Source organism: Xyrauchen texanus, chromosome 13 (assembly GCF_025860055.1).
Source record: "Xyrauchen texanus isolate HMW12.3.18 chromosome 13, RBS_HiC_50CHRs, whole genome shotgun sequence".
Classification (NCBI taxonomy): Eukaryota; Metazoa; Chordata; class Actinopteri; order Cypriniformes; family Catostomidae; genus Xyrauchen; species Xyrauchen texanus.
Genome location: NC_068288.1, coordinates 45,764,605 through 45,783,873, shown reverse-complemented (window position 1 = coordinate 45,783,873; position 19,269 = coordinate 45,764,605). Strand labels below are relative to the sequence as shown.

Here is a 19,269-nt window from a genome sequence, read left to right as displayed (position 1 = left end):
TATTTATATCAATATATAATTATACATAGTTATCTTTAAATATTTAAAAATGATATATATATATATATATATATATATATATACAGATATATATATATATATATGCATATACATATCTATGTATGCAGATAAGAAGTTCATCATTGATAATGACAAAAAGCAGCTTTAGAATACAATGTATTGTTTATTACCATATTATTGATCATAAGTCAATCATTGACACACAGTTCACAGTAATCCATTACACAAGTGAATCTGTCAATCAGTTGGAGATTTATTATGAGGGCTTGTTTAAGGACACCTGCGTCAGACATGCTTGTGTAGCGTCTCGGGTGTGTTGCGTCATAAACATACATTATTAGGTCACTGTGTCACGTTAAATATAGTTTAATACTCAATCTTTAAACACATCTTGAGATCTCTTAGTTCAGATTTGAGCTCCATCAAGTGTTTTGAACACAAGAATGTGACGCATGTTTGTGTTGTGGGTTGTTTTGTTCACTGTATAAACTGTGTGTTGCTCATACAGCTGAAGTTTCACTTACTGCCCCCTGGAGTAAACAGGTGGTACTACAAGCATTTCTCAGGAATCTTCCTTATTATGGTGCGATTAATTGCATTAATTTATTTTAACGCGTTATTTTTGTCAAATTAATCACACTGAATTAACACGTTAAATCGACAGCCCTAATATATATATATATATATATATATATATATATATATATATATATATATATAAAAATACTTTTAATTTAATAAGAATTGTTTAATAAAAGGATTATTCTGCACTACTCATGCCAAGAATTTCAGCTTTTAATTGTTTTACCATCTCAGGACAGTTACACCACATGACATTTTTATTTCAAACTCCATAAATATCCAAATATAAATATCAAAAGGAATTTGAACTCAGAAATTTAAACCATAGAAGAGTTTTATTCAGCTAATTGTTTTGTATTTGATAATGTGCTTGTTAATGTTTACTAGTGAATTAAACTATCATTAACTAATGATTAGTTAAGCATTATTTAATGAAAATTAAGATACCTTCAAATCTTATTAAACTTTCATTCCTATATGGCTTTTAACACTTAATAAATGTTACATAATGATTGACAGATCATTGGTTAATGTACATTTGAATGTACATTAAATTAAACTATCATTAACTAATGATTAGTTAAGCATTATTTAATGAAAATTCAGATACGTTCAAATCATTTGTATATTTCACCACTTCACACACTATTCATGTTTACAAATTATGAAGTCAAACTATTTGAATATACATGAACTAATGTTCTGTTCAGCATTATATGTTAATGATGTATTAATGAACGCTGTTATAAAGTGTTACCGAATGTTGTTCCCACAATGCTGCTGAGGTTTGAAGATAAGATTGTAGATTGTGTGTTTCTAATCGCAGTTGTGTTTCTCCTCTCGCAGGCATACAAACGGAAAACAGAAGCAGCTAAGAAGGAGTACCTGAAGGCCCTGGCAACGTATCGAGCTAGTCTGGTTTCCAAGGTAACGGACGGGTTCACATGTTTGATGTGTACGGGTCAGCGATAATGTTGAGGGGTAAATGTTTGACTAAGATTTGACGGGAAGAGCTTTCAAAGGAAAGACAGTTTATGTGAAGGAAGAGTCATTATTTACTCATCTTAATCTCGTTCCAAACCCATCTGTTGTTATTTTGTCCATGGAACACAAAAAGAGACATTCTGAAGAATCCGGACACAGCTCTTTTCCATACAACAACAGTACATTGTGACCACGTCTGTCAAGTTCCAAAGAGGACTGAAAGCAAATTAATTAATTATTATTCAAATAAAATTATAATAATGCATTTTAAATGTTTAGCACCTTTCATACCTCAATTGCAGCTCAAAGTGCTACACATATCAGAAATAAAAAGTCAAAGAATGCGACCTCATTAAAATAAAAACGCTTTTATAAAATAAATTTGATTTATTTTAATCATTTAAATTAAGTATTAATTAGTAAACAAACTAAAAAATTATTGTTTTAATAATAAATATTATTATAATTAAATTACAATTATTTTGAATATATTAATAAATATATATATATTAAACAAAAAATAATATTTAAAAGTAAAACAAATTTATAAAAAGTAAAAAATAAACACTCATATACATAAATACATATTAACTTAATGCTAATAAATTAAATTAAATATTTGATAAAAACGCATTTATTTTAATCATTTAAATTAAGTATTAATTAGTAAACAAACTAAACAATTATTGTTTTAATAATAAATATTATTATAATTAAATTACATTTATTTTGAATATATTAATATATATATATATATATATATATATATATATATATATATATATATATATATATATATATATATTAAACAAAAATTATATTTAAAAGTAAAACAAATTTATAAAAAGTAAAAAATAAACACTCATAAACATAAATACATACATAACTACATATTAACTTAATGCTAATAAATTAAATTAAATATTTGATAAAAACATCTTTAAATGCTTTTTTAAAAATATAATGCTACAGTATATAATTTAAATTTATATGAAATTAGATTATATTTATTTCAAATTTTACCTTTCGAAGCATTGCGTAAATGCAGTAGGTTCTTTAATGTGTCGCAAACTGTTACAGAAAGGAAGATTTTCAGTGAATAACAACTTAAATTCAGTCTGTTTTTGATACAAAGCTATGGTATGACTTCAGAAGACCTGGAATATACGTAATGCACAAGTCATATGGACTACTTTTATAGTGAGTATGGTCCATGGAAGAGAGAAAGTCATATGGGTTAGGAACGACATGAGGGTGAGTAAATGATGACAGACTTTTTTTATAATTAGGTGAGGTATTCCTTTAACTCTTTAACTACTCAATGTCAGATTCTTGGCATGCTTGTGGACACGTCCCCAAAAATAGCACATGATTATTATCTCAAGCTCTTATATATTATTAATTATCCCTTGACGGTGATATTTATCTCTGTCATATTTCTGCATCCAATCTGTTGTCGTCGTAATCCATTAGATTGCACCGTCGACATGCATTGCATGCGATCACGCATAAATTGATTACACATTTCTGAAAGCCATTTGATGGATTTAAATGAACTGGAATGTTGTTTCATTGCATACGTTCATCTGCATAATAAAACGCACCATTTTCAAAACCACTAATTTTACATTCATTGTTTCTCTGTTCAAAAAAATGCAACTTGCATTTTCATGCTAAACACTCGCTCTCGTTTTCCACAGCTCTCCCTCAAAAGCTCCTGAGCCCAAAACAAGAGCGTTGATTAAGCCGTGAATACAGTATTCATCAAACCCGCAGGCTTTTATTAAACGCCCTTCATTGCGTATAATTAAATATTTCGTCACAATCTGCATTTGGCAGATGATTTGAGTGATGTGTTCGTATACTCTCATGCATAATATATGATAGAAAAAAAAACATTTTAGACATCGCCATCACTTACACGGCTCGATGCTTGAAAAGAGTCTTTTTAGTCATAAATTAGGTTTTTATTCATTTAGTTGTTGGGAGGGTGAAGAGCTTACTTGAGACTGAAGTATGAAGAGTTGCCAAAAAACATGTTGAAGTTTGACTGTTTAAACTCTTGCAGTTTTTGGCATGCACCTGGTGCTATTTTGGAGTGTAATGCAATATTGCCTTAATATGTTATATATTTAAAAATGGGTTTAACTTGTAATTATTCTGATATCTTCCCCTTTGTAAAATCTAGACTAAAAATAATTTTAGAGGGCCTAAACATACTCGAAGTGGTGAAAATGTACATCTGATATGGGTTTCAGAATTAAGTGTGGCAAAATGGCTCAATAGCGCCACCTAGAAACATTCAACGATGTGGCTTTAAGCTATGTTTCACCTACATGTACGAAAATCAGTACACGTGTGTAACATGCCAATACCTACAAAAATGTCTCTTGGACCCATGCCCTAAACTCAACAGGAAGTCCGCCATTTTTATTTTTCTCTTTGATTTTTGTTCAGTTTTCGCCATTTCCAGGCCTCGTACTTTAACGAACTCCTCCTAGAGATTTCATCAGATCTACTTCATATTTGGTGCATCTAATCTAAAGGTCTTGGCGATGCTACATTGCGAAGCTTTTGAGTTTTCACTGCACGGCATCGCCGTGACGATCTGACAAAGTTTGACGTTTCGCCATGAAACGGGAAGTAGTTGTAACTCATACATACAATGTCCAATCTACCCCAAACTTCACATGTTTGATAAGAGTCCCGGCCTAAACACATCTACGTGCCAATGTTCAGATATAGTCATAGCGCCACCTACTGGCAACAGTCAATTCCAGGTCTTGTACTTTAACAAATTCCACCCAGAGATTGAATCAGATCAACATTATAATTAGTCAGTCTTAATCTAAAGGTCTCGGTGATGTTAAATTGGGAAGCTTTTGTGTTTTCATTGTAGGGCGTGTCCGTGGCGGCCGGATAATTCGATATAAAATGAGTCATATGTTTCACCTACACATATGAATATTGGTAGGCATATGTAACATGTCAACACGTACAAAAAAGCCTCTTATAGCCATATCCTAAACCCAACAGGAAGTCAGCCATTGTGATTTATTCTTCAGTTTTTGCCATTTCCAGGCCTCGTACTTTAACGAATTCCTCCTAGAGATTTCATCAGATCAACATCATATTTGGTGCATCCAATCTAAAGGCCTTGGCGATGCTACATTGCAAAGCTTTTGAGTTTTCACTGCACGGCGTTGCCGTGACGATCTGACAAATTTGCCGTTTCGCCATGAAACAGGAAGTTGTTGTAACTCATACATACAATGTCCAATCTGCCCCAAACTTCACGTGTTTGATAAGAGTCCTGGCCTGAACACATCTACGTGCCAATATTCAGTTATAGTCATAGCGCCACCTACTGGCAACAGTCAATTCCAGGTCTTGTACTTTAACAAATTCCACCCAGAGATTTAATCAGATCAACATTATATTTAGTCCGTCTTAATCTAAAGGTCTCAGTGATGTTAAATTGGGAAGCTTTTGAGTGTTCGTTGAAGTCCGTGGCGGCCGGATAATTCGATATGAAACGAGTCACATTTCTGAGGCCTAAACATGCTCGAAAACTCGTGAAACTTTGCACACATCTCAAAAGTGGGGAACATTTACATCTGATACTGGTTTTAGGATTAATTATGGCAAAATGGCTCGATAGCGCCACCTACACAATTTCAACGAAGCAGCCCTCACGCTACGTTTCACCTACACATATCAAAATTGGTACACATATGTAACATGTCAACACGTACAAAAATGTCTCTTAGAGCCATATCCTAAACCCAACAGGAAGTCAGCCATTGGGATTTATTCTTCAGTTTTCGCCATTTCCAGGCCTCGTACTTTAATGAACTCCTCCTAGAGATTTCATCATATCTACTTCATATTTGGTCCATCTAATCTAAAGGTCTTGGCGATGCTACGTTGCGAAGCTTTTGAGTTTTCACTACACAGCGTCGCCATGACGATCTGACAAAGTTTGACGTTTCGCCATGAAACAGGAAGTAGTTGTAACTCATACATACAATGTCCAATCTGCCCCAAACTTCACATGTTTGATAAGAGTCCTATCCTGAACACATCTACATGCCAATATTCAGTTATAGTCATAGCGCCACCTACTGGCAACAAGAAATTACATGTTTTACACTGTGATACACTCTTAACAACATTTAAGTGCTAAAAAATAGCTTTAATGTTGTTGTTGTTGACACATGCAACAACAGTTTTGCAATGTTTTTAAAAGAAATAATAGGATCTATTACGACATACCGTACCATTCATGTTCTGATCTTCAAGACTGTTTAATTTAAAGAGAAATGTTTGACTTGTTCAAAGTAGACGTGCACACTTTCATCCATTCATCCATTTATTTATTTCATACTGATCGCTTTAGATTTTCTGTTCAATATATATTTGAGCGCTGTGACTGTGACAGCTGATGAACACGACCAACTTCTCATCACGCACTGACATTTGAAATACATATTCCCATTTGCAATGCGTGCTCCAGTATAACTCGCTAATGAAACAATGCATTGCCGTAAGCGCGCTCTTCATTTGAAAAATCACAGAGAGATGCATTTGTGCAATTGCTGCTGGCTACAGTTTCTTGTGTGTATGTGGTTTTGTGTTAAATCAGAAAACTATCCACTTTTTCCTTGTTATTGAACATTCTCTCTCTCTCTCTCTCTCTCTCTCTCTCCGTCAGACCTACAGTGACCCGGTGGACAGCAAAAGCACTCAGTCCAGCCAGCCCTCACCGCACATGATGCCCCACAACACTTCCCTGTACAGCGTCCCGCCCCAGCCCTCCTCCCCTTACCTGGGCCCAAGCCCCTTCCCCCTGACAGACCTGCAGAGCTACGCGGCGAGCGCTCCCAGACATGGGCTGCCCCGATCGGCCATGCTACCCGCACTCAGTGCCTCCCCCCCAGCATCATTCCAGATCAGCCCCCCTCTGCACCAGCAGCTCTCGCTGCACCAGGGCTCCCTCCTTAACCAGCCAATCCGCATGCAACAGGTGCAGTCACAGCCAATCATCTCTCACCAGATGGGCCTTCAGGCTCCGCTGCACTCCCCACCCCCAGGACAGCAGGTTAGTGTGCTTGCTGGGAAACATCACACTTGCTGGAGTCACGGAGTGTGTTTGGAATGGGATACGACCTTTCTAATCATACTCTTAAAGCAATATAAACCCAAAATAACCATATGTATTCATGAGATAATAATGGACTCACAAATCAAACATGCAATGAGATGAGGTTGTGTGTCAACAGTGTACTAGATTAGTGTGTAGTGTATATTAGTTAAACATAATGCACACTATTTCATATATTATTTAAAAGAAATTGAAATAGTCTGCAGAATGCAATGATAAATGCCAGTCTAGTTTTTTAAATGTATGTGAAATAGTATGCAGCATGCAATAGTAAGCATTGTCTAACACTAGTCTAGTATTTAAATAAGTATGTGAAATAGTATGCAGTATGCAATGATAAATGTTATTTAAATAGTATTTAGCCAGTATTTAATTTTGAACATAGCTCGAGAAATGTTTACCATTGCACACTGTATACTATTTTGCATACTGTTTATAAAAGCTGTGTGCACTATACAGTATATATAGCGCAGAATGCAGTTAGCAGAATGCTAGTATTCCATTGTGAACGTATCCTGTACCATTTCACATACTATTTTGTGACCAGAAAATAGTAGGTAAACTCTCTCTCTCTCTCTCTCTCTCTCTCTCTCTCAGGGATTTTCTCACTTACAGTCAGAGTATCAGAAGAGTGTTGGGGGCTCTCAGTCTCCAGGGGCTCCGAACTCAGTGGGTCAAAACCCTGACTGGGACAGCGAGTACTGCAACCGGGAATGCGGCGGAAACCACTGCAGGTAAACAGTGTGTGTGTTTGTTACGTGTGTGTTAAAGTTTAAACTTAGTGTTTAATAAGCATCATAAATGGTTTCATAGCTGCATGTGTTGAATTTCTAACCATCTCAAAAACAATCTAATGTAAACAAACTATATTACACAATTAAATTTCATATCTGTTTATTGCTTGAGTCATCAGTTGCTCGTCCTTGCCTTTTTTTTCATGGAACCCAAAAAGAGATGCGATGCAGATTGTCTTAAAGAGCACCTATAATGGTTTTTCAAATATGACCTTTCATGTAGTGTGTTATATCGCTGTTTGTGGATAGAAAAACGTCTGCAAAGTTTCAAAAATCAAAGTGCACCACAAATGGAGTTATTGACTCCCAAAAGAAAGAACAGAGTCTGAACACCTGAAATCGTTAACACCTGAAAGTCGTTAGTAATTCCAGACTTACTTCCTGTACTAACCTACCTAATTCGGTAGCAAAAAACCCGCCTCTGGTCTTCATTGGCTGCTCGTGAACAGCTTTGACCCGCCCACAAACACTACACTAAGCGGTAGACCAATCACAACATCAACATCAACGGACATCAACGGGCCAATCAGAGCAGAGTTGGCTCTCTGAAAGGAGGAGTTTAGAATTAATGATTTAGAACGGACCAATCAGAGCAGAGTAAGCTCTCTGAAAGGAAGAGTTTAGAATGAATGCTTTAGAACGGACCAATCAGAGCAGAGTATGCTCTCTGAAAGGAGGAGTTTAGAATGAATGATTTAGAACGGACCAATCAGAGCAGAGTTGCCTCTCTGAAAGGAGGAGTTTAGAATGAATGATTTAGAACGGACCAATCAGAGCAGAGGAGGCTCTCTGAAAGGAGGAGTTTAGAATGAATGCTTTAGAACGGACCAATCAGAGCAGAGTACGCTCTCTGAAAGGAGTTTATAATTAATGATTTAGAACGGACCAATCAGAGCAGAGTATGCTCTCTGAAAGGAGGAGTTTAGAATTAATGATTTAGAACGGACCAATCAGAGCAGAGTAAGCTCTCTGAAAGGAGGAGTTTAGAATGAATGCTTTAGAACGGACCAATCAGAGCAGAGTATGCTCTCTGAAAGGAGGAGTTCAGAATGAATGATTTAGAACGGACCAATCAGAGCAGAGTTGCCTCTCTGAAAGGAGGAGTTTAGAATGAATGCTTTAGAATGGACCAATCAGAGCAGAGTTGCCTCTCTGAAAGGAGGAGTTTAGAATGAATGCTTTAGAACGGACCAATCAGAGCAGAGGAGGCTCTCTGAAAGGAGGAGTTTAGAATGAATGCTTTAGAACGGATCATTGAAAGAGTCATTTTTGACACTGGAAATTTTTTTAATTATGAGCAAATTAAAGTGTTTTTTGACCGTGGATGCATTTAAATCTATTGTATGAGACCTTTAAAACAAAATTAGGCACGTTTAAAAACCATAATCGGTGCACTTTAATGATGCAGATGATGCATAATTAGGACTGCAGATGCTATGCTCTTAAAAAATTACAAGAAAGCACCAATAAAGTAATTTTTACAGCTTGTGTGCAATATCCAAAGTCTTTCTTCATTCGCGAAAAGTATGTGCGGACTGACCACGGCCAGCCCAGTTTTTCTAGGCATGCGGACAGTTCGCGGCTTTGCTCATCATCGTCGCATGCGTCTAGCGTCGTCTTCTGAAGTGTTACGATAGCATAGTGTGAGGAGCAGATCTTTGCATCTGTCGTAGCTCTATAGGATATAGGACAGTTACGTGCCATATTCAACGACACAAGACTCGGGGGACGCAGTGCTATCGTGTCGCCATGTATCCGATCTTAACCGGAACGCATCTTTGATGACAGGCAAGATTTTCAGCGAATAAAGTTTTAAAATTCAAGCTATCGTATGACTTCAGAAGACGACGCTTTATGATGCGGCGATGATGCGCAAAGCCGCGAACTGTTCGCGTGTGTGGGCTGTCCGCGCATACTGTACGTACAACGAAATTTGTGGCACGTGTACTGTTTGTAAGATGAGCCGGCACGCGACTACTTTTTTAATATGCAATATTTCTCTGTGGAGCGGAGGGGGGCGGGGCCGGGCTGGAATGCGCACGCCCAGTCGCCCCGAGGACGGCGGACGTTCCCCGCATCCGGGCGGTCGGGCTACTCCGTCACCTAGCAGATGACAGCAGCGCTCCACTGGGTCGAAGACACTGCGACGGGCATCCCTCCTCCTTCCCGGGTTTCGGCACCAATGTAAGGGGGTTAAAATGGGCAAGGAGGTGGCGAGAACCGGCTTGTCAATATAAATAATAATTTAATGAAAACTTAAACCAAAATCCCAAACATAAACACACACATGACGGACATGCCCGTGATGCTCTCTCTTTCAAACCGTCGTCACCGGCCGCCGCCTTCTCCGTTCCACATTCTCCATTTGTGTTTCATAGAAAGAAAGTCATACGGGTTTGAAGTAAATAATGATGAATTAACATTTTAGTCAGAACTGTTACTTTTAAAAATGACATGAACGATTTGTTGTTTTGTGATTGTTTTGCAGTGGCAGTATGATAGGCAGGGATAAGCCACTCTACCTCACTTGAAGCAAAACAAGGAGACGGAAAAGAGAAAAAAAATCAAACAACACCAGGGAGCCCCGCGCACCTCTCCACCCTCTCCCCGACACCATCAGTTTTTCCCTCAGTGTCATTTTTCATTCGTTTTTAGAAGGATGTGTGTGTGTGTGTGTACGCGTTCTGAAGACTACTAGTGATCCTTTTCATTTTTGCCAAGCACTTAAAAATGTACAGGCCTCTCCGCCGGAGACCTCCGAGAGCACTCACCCCATCTCCGAATAAACTTAAGTGAAAAAGACAAAAAAAGATGTATATAACACAAATTAAAAGAAACAAAAAAAAAGCGAACTACCATGAAACTGGCCTTCAGGGCCAATGAGCTTTAAGTAAATCAGAGGAAAACTCTCCTTGTTGTTTCTCAGTTCCTTCTCCTATTTTTTTTGGTTGTCATTTTATTTATTTCCTGCTTGCAACATAGCGCTTTTTTTTGGCTAATAAAAGGTCCTTTACTTTTGGGAAATACTCTTCTGCAGGCGATATATTACTGTTCAACTGATGCTCTGTGAAGTTTGGTAGTAATAGACCAAATAAAAGAAATACGCAAATGGAAAGATGGATAAAAACGACTTCTTTTGTAATTTTAAAGACCTGCGTTGGTCTTTACCGATCTGTCACAGTGTGATTGTAAATATCACTTTTGGGGGGGTCAAATTGGGAAGATGAAGTCAAGATATTTTTTCCTCTTTAATATGACTTGTAATTCATTGATTTGTATTTTAAATGGTATTTTGTGAATGCGTGCCGGTGTGAATGCGTACGAGGGAATGAGTGTTTTTGTGCAAGTGATATCCCAAGAGTGTTTTACAAGTGCACAATCTTGCATTTAAATCTGTGCTCACTGGTGTGATTTGCCCCCCCAAAAAAGAGATCTACGGCAAAAGCCACAACAAACTGCATGACCCGGCTCTCCATTTAGGCTCCCCATTTCATCGGGGCAATTGGAGAATGAACTACTGCTCCTCGATTCTGGCTCGCAGTCAGGGCTGGTAATCTGGCATACCGTGCATTTCCAAAGTGGGACGACACACTTTTGGGCCGACTAGGGGCGGACTGTCCATCGGAAGAACCGAACGGGCTGAATGGCTGTGACAAGCAAAAATGAGCCACGCATTATGTAGAATAGGACAACGAACACCCCCCCGCCCAACAACTTTTGGATACCCAACATACCACTACCACCACCCACCCACCCACCCACCCGCTCAACAACTTTTGGATACCTAACATCCCACTACCACCAAACTACTTTTGGATACCCAATATCCCACTAACTCCACATTCCCCACCCACCCAACAACAACTTTTGGATACCCAATATCCTACTACCACCAAACTACTTTTGGATACCCAATATCCCACTACCACCAAACTACTTTTGGATACCCAATATCCCACTACCACCAAACTACTTTTGGATACCCAATATCCCACTACCAACACCCACCCACCTCCGCCCAACAACTTTTGGATACCCAGCATCCCACTACCTCCACACCCCCCCAACAACTTTTGGATACCCAACATCCCACTACCTCCACATTCCCCACACACCCAACAACAACTTTTGGATACCCAACATCCCACTACCTCCACACCCCCCCCGCCCCCCCAACAACTTTTGGATACCCAACATCCCACTACCTCCACACACCCCCCACCCCAACAACTTTTGGATACCCAACATCCCACTACCTCCACATTCCCCCCAACAACTTTTGGATACCCAACATCCCACTACCTCCACATTCCCACCCCCCAACAACTTTTGGATACCCAACATCCCACTACCTCCAAATCCCCCCAACAACTTTTGGATACCCAACATCCCACTAACTCCACATCCCCCTCCAACAACTTTTGGATACCCAACATTCCACTACCACCAAACAACGTTTGGATACCCAATATCCCACTACCTCCACCCCCCACCCAACAACAACTTTTGGATACCCAACATCCCACTACCTCCACATTCCCACCCCCCAACAACTTTTGGATACCCAACATCCCACTACCTCCACATTCCCACCCCCCAACAACTTTTGGATACCCAACATCCCACTACCTCCAAATCCCCCCAACAACTTTTGGATACCCAACATCCCACTAACTCCACATCCCCCTCCAACAACTTTTGGATACCCAACATTCCACTACCACCAAACAACGTTTGGATACCCAATATCCCACTACCTCCACCCCCACCCAACAACAACTTTTGGATACCCAACATCCCACTACCTCCACATTCCCACCCCCCAACAACTTTTGGATACCCAACATCCCACTACCTCCAAATCCCCCCAACAACTTTTGGATACCCAACATCCCACTAACTCCACTTCCCCCTCCAACAACTTTTGGATACCCAACATCCCACTAACTCCACATCCCCCTCCAACAACTTTTGGATACCCAACATTCCACTACCACCAAACAACGTTTGGATACCCAATATCCCACTACCTCCACCCCCCACCCAACAACAACTTTTGGATACCCAACATCCCACTACCTCCACATTCCACCCCCCAACAACTTTTGGATACCCAACATCCCACTACCTCCAAATCCCCCCCCCCAACAACTTTTGGATACCCAACATCCCACTAACTCCACATCCCCCCCTCCAACAACTTTTGGATACCCAACATTCCACTACCACCAAACAACGTTTGGATACCCAATATCCCACTACCTCCACCCCCCCACCCAACAACAACTTTTGGATACCCAACATCCCACTACCTGCACATTCCACCCCCCCCAAACAACTTTTGGATAACCAACATCCCACTACCTCCACATTCCCCACCCACCCAACAACAACTTTTGGATACCCAACATCCCACTACCACCAAACAACTTTTGGATACCCAATATCCCACTACCACCCCCCCCCCCCCCAACTTTTGGATACCCAATATCCCAATACCATACCAACAACTTTTGGATACCCAATATCCCACTACCACCCCCCAACAACATTTGGATACCCAACATCCAACTACCATAGCAACAACTTTTGGATACCCAATATCCCACTACCAACACCCACCCACCCCCTCCAACAACTTCTGGATACACAACATCCCACTACCACCCACCCCCCCACAACTTTTGGATACCCAATATCCCACTACCATACCAACTACTTTTGGATACCCAATATCCCACTACCACCACCCACCCCCCCCCCCAAACAACATTTGGATACCCAACATCCCACTAACGTGACAGATCGACCCAAAACTGGGTCAAGAACAACTCTTAACGCAAGTACACAAATACATAACCCGCGCAGTTTCATTGTATATACTTAATGTGCATTCTTGTGTTAGAGTCACGGGAACAAACCTCAGTACTCTAGGGGGCAATAGAGTTACTCTCAAATGTCCATTAATGCGCCATTAAACCAGATGTGCTAATATTTAGATTGCTAGCTATAAACGTATAACATTATCAAGTAACTTTAAATACGTCACTTCAAATTGTTGCTCTAAATAAATAGAAGACTGTTTACGCTAATCCCGGCAGCGCTTTGCGTTACATTGCATTGTATTTGGAATTGCGCTCTGATACATTTCGGAATGCAGTGACGTGTTACATATGAGCTTGCATTGCTAGAAGCGCCTGCGTTCGCAATTGATTAATAATTGCTTAAAGCAGTAGTTCAATTGAAAATCCGGGTCATTCATTTTCGCCTGGTCTTGACTGACGATAAATCCACCAAGATAACATGTAAAGGGGAACTATAATGTTCTCAATGTGAGATATTGCAGCACACGTTTAAGACAACAGTGGCTCTCTAATTTTCTAGTTGCTAGATGTTCTTTTGTGTTGATTTCATCTTTTACGTTTTGCGGGGGGAGGGGGGGTAAACGCATTTGACTTTTTTTTTTCTACCGTAGCAAACAATTTTTAGTTGAGTAAAAAGAATAAATTCTAAGACATTTAATTTGTGTACAAACCTGCCAATTGAAGTTATTTTGTTTGTAAAGTCAGCCACGATGATTATTTTAAAACTGTTATCAGCCGGTTGCCCATCGTTTCATATTTAATAATGTTTAACAGGTTTCTATTTATGAACAAAATGAGATCAAGTTTGCTTATAGCTACAATATTTGAATTATTGTTGTCCTTTTTTATGACAATTGCTATTTTTCTTCTTTTGTTTTCATTTTTGAATGCTGTTTTTATTTCTTTGCCAGCCAGGTCATTTTGTGTCACTATGCCGTTTGTTTCATTTTGTCCGTAATAAAAAAAAATATGTTAACTGAGAAATTTGTCGTGGTTTATTTCTGCTTGCAGTTATGAACGTCATAACGAGGATTGTTGAGCATTGACGCTGACTATCACCACTGGAGTCACGAGTTTGAATCCAGGGCATGCTGAGTGACTCCAGCCAGGTCTCCTAGGCAACCGAATTGGCCCGGTTGCTAGGGAGGGTAGAGACACATGGGTTAACCTCCTCGTGGTCATGATTAGTGGTTCTCGCTCTCAATGGGGCGTGTGGTGAGTTGTGTGTGGATCGTGGAGAGTAGCATGAGCCTCCACATGCTGTGATTCTCCTAAGCAACCAAATTGGCCTGGTTGCTAGGGAGGGTAGGGTCACATGGGGTAACCTCCTCGTGGTGGTGATTAGTGGTTCTCGCTCTCAATGGGGCGTGTGTTGAGTTGCATGTGAATCGTGGAGAGTAGCATGAGCCTCCACATGCTGTGATTCTCCTAAGCAACCAAATTGGCCTGGTTGCTAGGGGGGGTAGAGTCACATGGGGTAACCTCCTCGTGGTGGTGATTAGTGGTTCTCTCAATGGGGCGTGTGGTGAGTTGTGTGTGGATCGTGGAGAGTGGCATGAGCCTCCACACGCTGTGAGTCTTCGCGGTGTCATGCACAACGAGTCACGTGATAAGATGCGCGGATGGACGGTCTCAGAAGCGGACGCAACTGAGACTCGTCCTCCACCACCCGGATTGAGGTGAGTAACCGCGCCACCACGAGGACCTACTAAATAGTGGGAATTGGGCATTCCAAACTGGGAGAAAAAGGGAATGCAGCGTTCAAAATGGGCGAAAATACACAATATAGTAACCAATATGCTTTTGAGTGCCATATTGATTAAATAAACCATCTTCAACTTTTGAGAGATCACTTAAGTGACAAACAAGTCAATATGCATACACATGCTTCTCAATAAATAAACAAAAATGTTGTGTGCATGCATCAGTGTACTACTTTTATTGCTATGAAATATATAACCCCCAAATGTGGTATGTTTTAATACACGAGTCAATCTGTTGCAGTAGGGAACATACAGTAAACGCTAAACGTATGAACTGCAAAACAGCGTCCATGTGGTGTGCTGTAAGTGGACTGGAGAACGTTACACTGACCTGACATTGTGTGTTTTCTGTGGTTGTTTCTGAAAGTAAAGATACATTTAGTACATTTCCTACATTATCCATTTTCCTTCAGTAATGAGCAGTTCACAAGGAAAGCTATAAAATAAAACTGCCTCGCCTCCTTCCATCTGTATGTTTTATTCATATTGAGGCGAGCGTTCTGCCAGTGTTGAATTGGCAAATAGATCATTATTGAACAATTGGAAACCTGAACTGCCATGCCGTGCGGTGACACACATTATGGGGACATTTCAGCCATACATTCTTAATGCAACATACGATGATGGAGAGAGAGAGAGAGAGAGAGATAGATAGTTTGGTTGTGTGACTGTGTGTAGGTTATTGTTTGTATATATACACTTCTCAATTTATTCTCAGCAATGGTAAATGGTCTGCACTTATATAGCCCCTTTTTTAACCTAGAGGTTAACCATAGTGTGTCCCAATCACACACACACACACACACACACTAATGGTGGCAGAGCTGCTATGCAAGGTGCTAGCCTGCCATTGGGATCAACTTGGTTTTCAGTGTCTTGCTCAAGGACACTTCGGCATGTGGAGTCACGTGGACCGCACCAACCCTGCGATTAGTGGCCGACCCGCTCTACCACCTGAGCCACAGCCGGCAAAACAACCCCCTTCCTCCGCGTGGTGCCGGACGGGCACCAACGTCGTGGGTAGCGCCTTGGGGGGGAGCGCCAATAGAGACTGTCCCCTCCCCGTTGGTCATGGCGCTCTGTAGCCACTACAGCGGCCAAATGGGGGCTCTGGACGGGTGCGAGGGGCTGGTAACCCCTTCACCCTCAATTGATTACCACTAAATCATGAAGTAAAACTTTAATTAAGCTAGTGCCGGAGGCCCTGGGGCGACAGGCATCTATGACGTCTCCTGGCCAAACTGAGACTGAATCCTCACCCTCGGGGCTCCTCCAGAAAGATCAAAAAGCCGCTACGGATGGCCACAGGAGTAGAGGCTGCCACTCCTCTGTCGGGAGCTGGACCGGTACCAACTGGATCTCTGCGGTGTTCGGTGGAGGTCCGGCGGACCGGCTCTGGCTCCTGCCACTATGAGGGTTGGACTGTCCTCTACTCGGGGCAGGAGACTGCCAAACAACAGGGAGTGGCTCTTCTTCTGGTTCACAATAAGACGTGCATTGACGTTAATAGTCTCAATTCTGATTTCATTTTGACTTTAAAATATGTTCATATTTTCAAATATATATATATATATATATATATATATATATATATATATATATATATATATATATATATATATATATATATATATATATATATAAAAACATTTAAAATAGAATCTTTGAAATAACTGTATATACAGCAGATCGTGAGTGATGAACAGAACTAACAGGGGTCTGAAAAGGCAAAGCAAGGAGGCCGTTTATGACCTGAAACATGGAAACTTTCCACTTGTGCGGTTGAAGTTTTGCGGTACAACGTTTCTTGTCATTTTCTCTCTATTTGATGTCGCACATGTAAAGTGTGTGCACTGGTTTCCATGTCAACCTTTTTTTAGCTGAGACCACATGTGTAACTGGTCTGGTTTTCTTTAACGGGGGAGGTTAGTTTTAAGTTTTTCTCTGCACCTTATCTCGGACTGCTCTTTTGTTAGAGAGAGAGAGAGAGAGAGTGAGGTAGAGTGAGAGACAGAGAGAGAGAATGAGGTAGAGTGAGAGACAGAGAGAGAGAGAGTGAGGTAGAGTGAGAGACAGAGAGAGATGAACTGATGTTGATTGTGTGGTTGAACATATAATCTGGCAGAATATCTGCACACTGTAAGAGATCCAAAACAGAGACGGATCCTCACCAAATACAGACTCAGTGATCACAGTCTGGCCATAGAAAAAGGTCGACACAGACAAACATGGCTTCCAAAGGAAGAACAAGTCTGTGCTCACTGTGACACGGGTGAGGTTGAGACAGAGACACACTTTCTCCTTCACTGTGAGAAATGTACAGAGCTGAGAGAGAGACACCTCCACAAAGGAGGATCAGGAGATCAGACCAGATGCTGGTGTTACTGGAGGAGATCAGATCAGATGCTGGTGTTACTGGAGGAGATCAGATCAGATGCTGGTGTTACTGGAGGAGATCAGATCAGATGCTGGTGTTACTGGAGGAGATCAGATCAGATGCTGGTGTTACTGGGGGAGATCAGATCAGATGCTGGTGTTACTGGAGGAGATCAGATCAGATGCTGGTGTTACTGGAGGAGATCAGACCAGATGCTGGTGTTACTGGGGGAGATCAGATCAGATGCTGGTGTTACTGGGGGAGATCAGATCAGATGCTGGTGTTACTGGAGGAGATCAGACCAGATGCTGGTGTTACTGGGGGAGAACAGATCAGATGCTGGTGTTACTGGGGGAGATCAGATCAGATGCTGGTGTTACTGGAAGAGATCAGATCAGATGCTGGTGTTACTGGAGGAGATCAGACCAGATGCTGGTGTTACTGGGGGAGATCAGATGCTGGTGTTACTGGGGGAGATCAGATCAGATGCTGGTGTTACTGGAGGAGATCAGATCAGATGCTGGTGTTACTGGGGGAGATCAGATCAGATGCTGGTGTTACTGGAGGAGATCAGATCAGATGCTGGCGTTACTGGAGGAGATCAGATCAGATGCTGGTGTTACTGGAGGAGATCAGATCAGATGCTGGTGTTACTGGAAGAGATCAGATCAGATGCTGGTGTTACTGGAGGAGATCAGATCAGATGCTGGTGTTACTGGGGGAGATCAGATCAGATGCTGGTGTTACTGGAAGAGATCAGATCAGATGCTGGTGTTACTGGGGAGATCAGATCAGATGCTGGTGTTACTGGGGAGATCAGATCAGATGCTGGTGTTACTGGAGGAGATCAGATCAGATGCTGGTGTTACTGGAGGAGATCAGACCAGATGCTGGTGTTACTGGGGAGATCAGATCAGATGCTGGTGTTACTGGGGAGATCAGATCAGATGCTGGTGTTACTGGGGAGATCAGATCAGATGCTGGTGTTACTGGAGGAGATCAGATCAGATGCTGGTGTTACTGGAGGAGATCAGATCAGATGCTGGTGTTACTGGGGAGATCAGATCAGATGCTGGTGTTACTGGAGGAGATCAGACCAGATGCTGGTGTTACTGGAGGAGATCAGATCAGATGCTGGTGTTACTGGGGGAGATCAGATCAGATGCTGGTGTTACTGGAGGAGATCAGATCAGATGCTGGTGTTACTGGAGGAGATCAGATCAGATGCTGGTGTTACTGGGGAGATCAGATGCTGGTGTTACTGGAGGAGATCAGATCAGATGCTGGTGTTACTGGAGGAGATCAGATCAGATGCTGGTGTTACTGGAGGAGATCAGATCAGATGCTGGTGTTACTGGAGGAGATCAGATCAGATGCTGGTGTTACTGGGGGAGATCAGATCAGATGCTGGTGTTACTGGGGGAGATCAGACCAGATGCTGGTGTTACTGGGGAGATCAGATGCTGGTGTTACTGGAGGAGATCAGATCAGATGCTGGTGTTACTGGGGAGATCAGATGCTGGTGTTACTGGAGGAGATCAGATCAGATGCTGGTGTTACTGGAGGAGATCAGATCAGATGCTGGTGTTACTGGGGAGATCAGATCAGATGCTGGTGTTACTGGGGAGATCAGATCAGATGCTGGTGTTACTGGAGGAGATCAGATCAGATGCCGGTGTTACTGGGGAGATCAGATCAGATGCCGGTGTTACTGGGGAGA

At 41.2% G+C, this 19,269-nt stretch overlaps 1 protein-coding gene across 3 annotated transcripts in view; it reads left to right on the top strand.

Annotated features, from left to right (window-relative positions):
• Window positions 1–11,648, top strand: part of LOC127653913 (TOX high mobility group box family member 2-like) — a 177,666-nt gene extending 166,018 nt beyond the window's left edge. For all 3 annotated transcript variants that reach the window (XM_052140766.1, XM_052140767.1, XM_052140765.1), the window contains 4 exons: window positions 1,450–1,530; window positions 6,302–6,688; window positions 7,349–7,485; window positions 10,034–11,648. In XM_052140766.1, the coding sequence (XP_051996726.1) occupies window positions 1,450–1,530; window positions 6,302–6,688; window positions 7,349–7,485; window positions 10,034–10,076 (648 nt within the window). In that variant the 3' untranslated portion in view covers window positions 10,077–11,648. The remainder of the gene's footprint in view (window positions 1–1,449; window positions 1,531–6,301; window positions 6,689–7,348; window positions 7,486–10,033) is intronic.
• The last annotated feature ends 7,621 nt before the right edge of the window (window positions 11,649–19,269 follow it).